Source organism: Notolepis coatsorum (genome assembly GCF_963971535.1).
Source record: "Notolepis coatsorum genome assembly, chromosome: 11".
Classification (NCBI taxonomy): Eukaryota; Metazoa; Chordata; class Actinopteri; order Aulopiformes; family Paralepididae; genus Notolepis; species Notolepis coatsorum.
In genome coordinates, this window is record NC_140175.1 from 87,228,396 (window position 1) to 87,237,658 (window position 9,263).

General features: G+C 40.5%; 1 protein-coding gene across 1 annotated transcript in view; it reads left to right on the forward strand.

Annotated features, from left to right (window-relative positions):
• The window catches only part of mapkap1 (MAPK associated protein 1), a 155,888-nt gene extending 146,971 nt beyond the window's left edge, over positions 1-8,917 (forward strand). Inside the window, 2 exon segments of the mRNA XM_084324727.1 lie at positions 1,884-1,981; positions 7,870-8,917. Coding sequence (XP_084180853.1) covers positions 1,884-1,981; positions 7,870-7,992 — 221 coding nt within the window. The 3' untranslated portion in view covers positions 7,993-8,917.
• The last annotated feature ends 346 nt before the right edge of the window (positions 8,918-9,263 follow it).

Below are 9,263 nucleotides of genomic sequence, written 5' to 3' on the forward strand. Positions count from 1 at the left end.
GAACTCTGGTATTGTTGTGTTAATATGTAGAGGGAATGCTGGTGTAACTTGTGGTGTTAATATGTAGAGGGAATGCTGGTGTTGTGGTGTTAATATGTAGAGGGAATGCTGGTGTTGTGGTGTTAATATGTAGAGGGCATGCTGGTGTTGTTGTGTTAATATGTAGAGGGAATGCTGGTATTGTGGTGTTAATATGTAGAGGGAATGCTGGTGTTGTTGTGTTAATATGTAGAGGGAATGCTGGTATTGTGGTGTTAATATGTAGAGGGAACTCTGGTGTTGTTGTGTTAATATGTAGAGGTAATGCTGGTGTTGTTGTGTTAATATGTAGAGGGAATGCTGGTGTTGTGGTGTTAATAATATGGCGCAGCGCTGTTGCAAGCCAGCAAAGTAGGAAGGTCTCATATTGAGGTGAATTAAGAGACATCTTTTGCTAACTAGAATCCATCTTCCAAGTTCTAGTGCTAAGATGAGACATGTTTATGTCACCAAAATGAGTATTAAAGAGCAGCCATAAGGTGGTGTGCTAAATGGATGTTCTCTTCCCTACTAAAAGGATTTAGATTTAGATTTTTTTGAGTCATCGGGGCTAGCTTTTTAAAAGCATCCTACTTCAATATTTGTTTGCGAGACAGAGCAGCGGTGTGATCATGGAAGTGATATCAACGCAAGCACTTAAAACCGTGATCAGTGTTAATGGTGGTTTCTATCATTATGCCATATAGCCACGGCAAGGTTATGGCATCCAGCTACTTTAATGATGAAAATGAGGTTTTCCTCATATAAAAAAAAACAAAAAGATTAATAGCTTAAAAGCTATTTTCTGTTGAGAATCCATTAGCTGAAACCATTTCTCCCCCCGGCTTTGACATGTTGTCTTTGCATGAATTTTTATTGCCCAAGATGCATGATTCTGAGGTGCCGTACAATGTGGACTAGACTGTTTTGAGGAACGACACGGGCAGAAAAATGAATTAATACCGGCCACTTAAACCCCCGTAATTGATTGTGGCCAATTGGCTAGACTCTGGGATATATGAGGGAGGGGAATACTTTTGGGGATTGTTAGATTTGCATATGTTAGCCTTCACTGGCTTATTGAGCCCCCCGGTTGATTTACATCCCGGTGCAATGCATTAACAGTAATGAATGGCTTGTCCAGAGCACAAGGTTAGACATGAAATATGAAAAAGGTACAGTGAGAGAAGCCCGCAGCCAGCAGGCCAAAAGACAAGAGAGGAGGTAAAGTAGCCGAGACCTGACGCTGTTCGCTCCTTCACACTTTGCTGCACAAGGGCAAGGATCTTTAGATAACGTCGACTAGGCCTGTGGTTTTCACTGTGTCTCTGTACACACACACAGCACTGGAAACTGAATTAAAAAAGGCTTCTCCACTCTTCTCCCAAGGGCTGCCTCTCCTTAATGAACTCTCAGCTCCTCAACTCAATCGGTTACAATGCAGAGTGAATACATTAGCATGCTAATGAGCCTTCAATTAGGGAGGTCTGCGCTTACTTCTAGATTGGGCAACCGGCGATGTACCGTAGGTAAAGGTTTGTGTTTTAATGTGATGAACTCCAACAGCTTGTGGATATATTGACCAAACCTCAAGGGTGTTCGGTATGACGGAGAGGCATACTTGACGTGCAGTCTTTATATGCTCTGTCTGAGGGGTGGCTATCAATATTTAATCAAGGTCCAATACTTGATTTGGCTATTTGGAAATGTTGCTGAGCATTGCACAATCCTATGACTAATACTGGAAACAGCGTGGAACACTTTTCTTCCAAGAGGTAGAAACACTGTCTTGTTTTTGTGTGAATCTCTTTTCTGTTTCAGATTCTCGTCTCATATTAAACAACCTCTCCTTTCTTGTCTTGCAGGTCATGCAATATTTAAGCTCACATATCTTAGCAATCACGACTACAAGCCGCTCTACTTTGAATCCGACGCTGCTACTGTCAATGAAATCGTGCTTAAGGTGAGTTACAGCGGGAGAGTCTTCCTGAAGCCTTCTACACACGCTTGTATCAGTGTAAACCCGTGCTTTTCTTCATGCACTTCATGCACAAGCTAAACAGCAAGTACCTGCCATGCTGCAGGGACCCCCGTTTTCCTATCGACTAGTATTGACAGTTTGTCTGTATTATTATGCAGGCCTTCAATTACCCCTAGGGTTTGGAAACCTAATTGAATGCGCTTACACACTGAATAGGTGAAATATCCTATTAAAAATGTAGATTAAGGCCGTGAGGCATTTTTCAACCACGGTCTATGATAATTCAACTGTAACCATTAGAATATGAAAGATAATGATATGTTCTTTAATTAGCATTAATGATTATTAATTATTATGACTTTATGGCGTTTTCAGCAAGAAGTATTTTAAAGTAGAGCAGTGGAGTGTCTGTTGAAGGGTAGGGCAGGTGGGGTGAAGGTTGCGAGTAATTGAGAGAAAGCCGGTCCCTCTGCTCTCTGGGGATCCTGGCGGGACACAGTCTTTAAGTAGCATGTCAGCTGCAGGGGCTCTGGTGAGACGTGTCACCAAGGTTGCCAAGTGTGACCCACGAGCCGGAGCTTTAATAAGTGCCAGCGCCTCCCCTGATGATTCCATCTCCCAAATTCTCAGCGGGCCAAGAGTTGACCCCTGGGGTACCCCGCAGAGCGTGAGCGCAAATTACACAACAGTAATGATTTCATTACCAGAAGTTCACGTGTCTTATTGTGCAAGCGCTCTCGTCCGAGTAGTCCTTTTCTTCTCTTCATCTCTATTCCCACCATCATAAAAGATCTGGTCACGCACAAATCACACGGTTGCGCCTCCTTTGGGGCTCGTTCGAAAACCCAAGACCAGGCGAATATATATATATATAAAAGGAGGAGTGGGAACCATTTAGGTCAAGGCACAGGGTTACCATGCGAACATCCAGAATTTTACAAGCCATGAAATTATTGACAGTATTTCTGTCATTGGCCATAAATCACTGCAGAAGAGGAGGGGACCACCCCCCCAGTGCATGGTAATTCAGCTTTTAAAACTAGTCTATTCAAGTCCTCTCTTCCCTCGCAAGGCCAAAGGCTTAACTGTTTTATCTCCCAGTTTGAGCATTAAAGCTCCATTAAAATTATCTATGTTATCATCACCTCAGCTCTCCCAGCTCCATAATTCTGCCTTTTATGAGCCGTCCGGACTTGGGAGTTATCACCGTGTTTCTCGTTAAAAGTAACATATGCTCACGTTTAGGATGTGACATGGCAGGAGTGTCATCAGACCGTTAGTGATAACTACAGGATGTGACATGGTAGGAGTGTCATCAGACCGTTAGTGATAACTACAGGATGTGACATGGCAGGAGTGTCATCAGACCGGTAGTCACTCGTAGTCAGACGGTGATGACAAGGGACATCATCAAAAAGAAGGCTTAGAAAGTTGTTTCCTGAACAAGTTCAGAATAGATATTGTGTAAATCAAACACAACACAATTTGAAGACACTTGTCGCACACAGTCGTGTAGACATCCCAGTCTCAATAAACATATGCATTAATGCCTTCTGACGGTTGCAGTGACAAATGTGTATGCAGAGTATGTATATACTCTGTATGTCAGAGTTATCAGACACGTAAACACACGGTCGGGTGGCTGTTGCAAGTTATGAGGCAGTTGGGGTCAAAAAAGGTAATGTGATTAATTGCGTAGATTGTTTTTATGTATTCTTTCTTTTTATAAATTGAATGAATCAAAATAATTTACGTGTTATATTGACAGCCCTATCAAATAACGTAATCCATTATATGATATCAACTGAGTACCATAATCTAAATTACTTTGAGTTTACTTCTGCTTCCAGAATCCATAGAATATATTATTCAATAATGTTATTATCATCTTCTACTACCAAGATTAAAATAATTTTAGCTGCCCCCCCCCCCCCCCCCTAAGAATCTCCCGAAGAGTCCGCCATCTTGATAACGGGGACTAACCAGACCCGACCCCTATCTCTTCATTTTATTTTGTTTCGCACATGGTAGTGTACACAGTGATGTACCTGAACGCGTTCAATGAACGATCGTTCGTGAACGCGTTCGTATTTTGGGCGAACGTGAACTGAACGGATGTTTCCCCCCCTAAATGAACGTAATTGAGAACGCGTTCATTCTCAGCGCTGTATAACGGCGTTCAAAAGTGCGTTCATTCTCAGCACTATAACGGCGTTCAAACGTGTGCCAGATTTCATATGCCTTTCAGCCAAAAACCCAGTTAAAACACACCATAAACAGGCTTTAAAATAATGCTGAAAACCACACAATCTGGCAACCTCTCTGGGCGGGGCTTCGGGGAGTCTGGTAGTAGAGCAGCAGCACTCGCACTTTCAGAAGGCGCTGCACTCGCTCAGAGTCAGACTCTACGACGTCGGCGTATGAGCATTTAAAATAGTTTTAGTTAAAGTCAGTAAATGTTTTGCACTTTGAATATTGAACTTTGAGGTACAACCTTAGTTTCATACCTCAGCCTGGTTCCTACCTCGTGTTGTGTTAGTACAGAGTTATGTCGGCACATGTTTATATGTTTGCACAATGACTACTTTCACTTTTGGTACTTTAAGTATATTTAGATTATTATACTTAATAAAGACCATTCAAGAAGCACGTTTTTCCTCATGTTTTTGAAAATATACTGTAGAGATGAAAGCTGCAGCTGCTACTAGTGTGGACTGAATGGGCCGGCAGCAAAGCGTTATGGAAATGCCAGTATTCTGTGGTTCTATTATTGGTTGTGGCAATACATTTGAAAAATAATAGCTCGCAGCAACGTATTGAAAAAAGAACTATAAACTATAAATAAATACATTTTTTAAACCATGAACTTTAGTTAAACATTTTGAATTTTGAACTATGAACTGAACTAGTTCATTTAAAAATTTGTGAACTGTGAACTGAACTAGTTCATGTAGAAAGTGAACTTTCCCAACACTGGTAGTGTATTACAGTACATTACAAATTCCCATAATTCATTTAGTTATTATAATCAAATACACCCATAAGCGAAAAGGAGCAGGAAGAAGAATAAATTCTTATTAATACCTGCCCCCTATCCAATTAAATAAAATGAATTTGATGGTCGGCGCATACAACCATTACTTGCACTAAAGTGCAAATTTAAACAAATCCAAAACAACTAGAACAAAAACGAGCAAAAAATGAACAATCAAACATGTAGAAAAGCAAAAGATAAGCAAAAGATAGCTCCAGAGTCTAATCCTTTTCGTAGTCTTCATATTGTCTAATTATTTTCATCTTATAAATTTTTTTTAATTGATAAATGTTTTTACATCCCTTTAGGTCGTTGTGGAGAGAATTCCACATGTTTATTCCTATCACTGAATGACTCACTGATCTTTGAATGAAGAGTCATCGGTATCTTAACTCATTGACCGCCACACTGTTTTCCCATCTCTACTCAATGGCGCCAGCGTTATTGACCATTTTAGCGATGTTTGCGGACCCATTGTGTGTTCTGTATTATAGCTATGGAGACAATAGTACGGCTCATTTGACAGGCATTGTTCATAGTCCAACACTGACTAACCAGTTAATTTCTACATACTGTAGTTTGTGCGCTATTCCATGCTAAACATCGCCCCTTTCCATAATAATCCAATAATTCCAAATGTTTTCATAGATCGCGAGATATGACGCGTTATATGCATTATGCCCAAATCGTTCTGGTTGCTCGCCTGAAACTCCAAATACTTCCAAATCAAAGGTGTATACCATACATATGTGTCTTCACAAAATCATCAAGGGGGGGGGGGGGGGGGGGTCGTTTTAACTCGAAACTCCGGTAAAGTAAGTAAGGTAAGTCCGGTAAAATACGACACTGTGATCGGTAGAGAAGCATGTTTTAGGTAAAAAAAAATTACCAGCAGGTTACCTAAGATAGACCTTACCTCAGTCAGAAGGTACTCCAAAATGAATAAATCCCAGTCGTCCCATGGCTATCGCGATTACTCGTGTATATTGGGCATGGCTACCATACGGGAAATAATAGGTATGAGGCACCAAATCTCCTCCCGATTGCTATGTCCTGATCCACTCCGAGGCAGAAGCAGCCGGAGGTAACACAGTAGTGGAAGACAACTGATATCCCAAGTTCAAAAGGTAGGCGATACTGCCACCTGGTGGGATTCGATCGTCATTGTAATTCCAATGTAGGCAGCTGTGCCAGGGAGACCCAGGCAGCTCCAAGCGAGTGTTTAGAACGGGGATCAAAGGAAAAATATCAAAGGATCAAAACCCGAGAAAAGTCGGGTTTGGCGCTCAACGGTTGGCGACGAAACCCGACTTTTCTCGGGTTTGGCGGCCAATGTGTTAAGAATCCGTCATACATATCATCGTTTTTCTTTCATATTTGAGGTCACTGGTAAATTACCGATGACACAGAAGGTTAATTTGGTCAAAAGGGACATTTTTGTGGTTGAACCAATTTTCCACTTACGTCAGCTTCTACCCATGCCATTGGAGTCTGTAGTTACCATGGCAACCACTCACTGCGTAATTCCCAGCCTTTTAGCAGAGATCGTTATTCATTTTAAAGATCTCTAAGACTAATGTTATAACATTTACATTATTTTCTCAGAATATGTTTGAAGACCTGACCACAATTTCTATGAACGGGGAGTCATCCCTATCTATCGTCCCTATCGCACATCCATATTGCACATCCCTATCGCACCAAAGCCTTGGAACACCTTACCTATGGACATTAGGGAGGCTAGCTCACTAAATATTTTCAATAGTAAGTTAAAAACGTATCTCTTCACCTTATAGTAATGTAAATGAGAGCTATTTTATTGTTTATTCTACTATTCTAATGCATTCTTCCACTTTGCACAATAAAAACGTCTTCAACTTAGCCTTTAATACATTCTGCCACCTTACACTCATTACATCCACACTGTGATTATTGTATTGTAAACGAGATATTTTTTTATTGTTATCATGTTTTATTACCTGCATTGTTTTTACCCTTTTTCTTATTCTCTGCACTGCTTTTATTCAGTCTATTTTATGCTTATTTTATGTCTATTTTTATTGCTGTAAAGCACTTTGGGCTGAAATTCTTGTATGAAAGGTGCTATAAAGATTATACATTTTATATAATTTTTATTATTATCTAAGGATCTGTGATACATATAGTTTTTTCTTTCATATTTAAAAGTCACTGATAAAACACAGAATGGTTAATTTTTCCACTTAGACCAGCTTCTATGTATGCGCCATCCAGTGGTTTCTGCCACATATGTCCTTAGTTACCATGGCAACCACTCCACTGCATGATCCTTTTGACAGAAATAGTTATTAATTTGAAGCATCTTGAATATTTCACCACAATACGCAGTAAATTATAGCTGAATCTTTTTTGCATTTATTTTATTTAATAGTTTTGTGTTATGGGTTTCCCTTTTCAAAACTACCACTGGGAACCGTCTCCTTTGCGGTTACATCCTCATTAGAATGTCCCGTTCCCCAAAAATACTTGTTTCCTCAAGTTCCCATGTTGAATGTCTCACACTTTGTCCTGTTAATTCATGGTAAAATTCTATAAAATATAAGTCACACAAAATGGTGACTCATTTGTCTCAAAGGGTTAACCACTATTTCAAATGTAAAATTAGATTTGGCTCCATAAATGTATAAAGTAGTCACCTTTTTGTTTCCCCAAAAAGTCTGTAAACGCAACAGATTACATACCAATTTTGTTTAATCACATTCATGTAATCCTATTACACGTAATCCAATACTCCTCAGCCCTGTTTATGTGCGAGATAAGCTCATAATATCTTAACTGCTCCCTGTGTGACTTGCAGGTGAACTACATCCTGGAGTCGCGGGCCAGCACGTCGCGAGCCGACTACTTCGCCCAGAAGCAACGGAAGCTGAGCCGGCGGACGAGCTTCAGCTTCCAGAAGGAAAAGAAGTCTGGCCAGTAGGGGGATTCAACCCTTCAACCTCTGCTGGCTGGCTGTCTGTACGGACAGACGGATGGACGAAACACCTGTCTGTGGCCTGACGGACTGACGGACCCGGACCCAGCACAGATGGAGGGAACAGGCCAAGAATAAACACAAAACAGCGAGAGAAATGAAAACCGGAGAGCGTAAGAGAAGTCGGGAATGAGAGTGTGACAAACCGAGCGAGAGAGAGACATGCACCTTAACCTCAGGGGAACGGAGCCTCTGACTCTCGTTCCCACACAGAAACTTCAGCTGTCAACAACAGTTCACCTCTTACCAGAATGTGCAGACATTATTGAGGGAACGAAAGAAGACGAACAAAGCGGGACCTCCTTCTAATTCCTTTCCTTAAAAAAAAAAGCCAGATGAAGGAATCGTGGGTTGTATTGTCACAGTGAAAGGGTTAACCGGCTGTCGTGTGGCAGTGAAAGGGTTAAGGGGTGATGGATATCGTGTCAATGTCCACTTCCACAAAGACTCCATCCACTGCCTACAAATCACAATTCCCCCGTTTGCGATGGATGAGTATTTTATAACTCAAAACAACTTGGCCATATACGACAAAACGAATAAGACAAATAAACACAAAGCATTAATACGTACTGAATCCCTATTTCTGCCCACATATATATATATATAATGTATCAAGATGTAAACTTTATAGAGACTTTGTTGTACAATGAAAATGTAAAGGGAGCATCCGTGCATTTTTATTTGTATAAAGCAACATTTACATTCAGGGTTTGAAAATGATACGACAAAACAAAAAGAAACCTGCTTTGGCCATAGTACATCAGTGCCTAAAAAACTATTATGGTGAGGGAGGGGGACTTGTAACACCCCCCCCCCCTACCTCCCCAATGCCAGTTCTGCTATTATGATGTCGTGGGGGAATTTTTTTTTTATTATTACACAAAGATAAGGGAGGGAGGGATCGCCACCCCCCCCCCCCTGCTTTGAATCCAAAAGATAAAGAAAAGAAATGTGGCCAGTTGCATGAAGCATCTTCATTTAAGTTTTTCCTCAGAAATTCACTTGAATAACACAGAATAAAGTGAGTTGCACAAATTCACATCAAGTCCTGTCCTTAGGATGTATCCTTAATATTTAAGTTTTCTTCCTTAGGTCTTTTTTTTTTTAGTTTTTTTTTTTTAGTAATCAGTTAGGCGTTGCACAACTCATAGCAACAAAAACTTGGAAGAAATTTAAGGAACCCAAAAACAACCACAACAAGGTTAAAAAATATA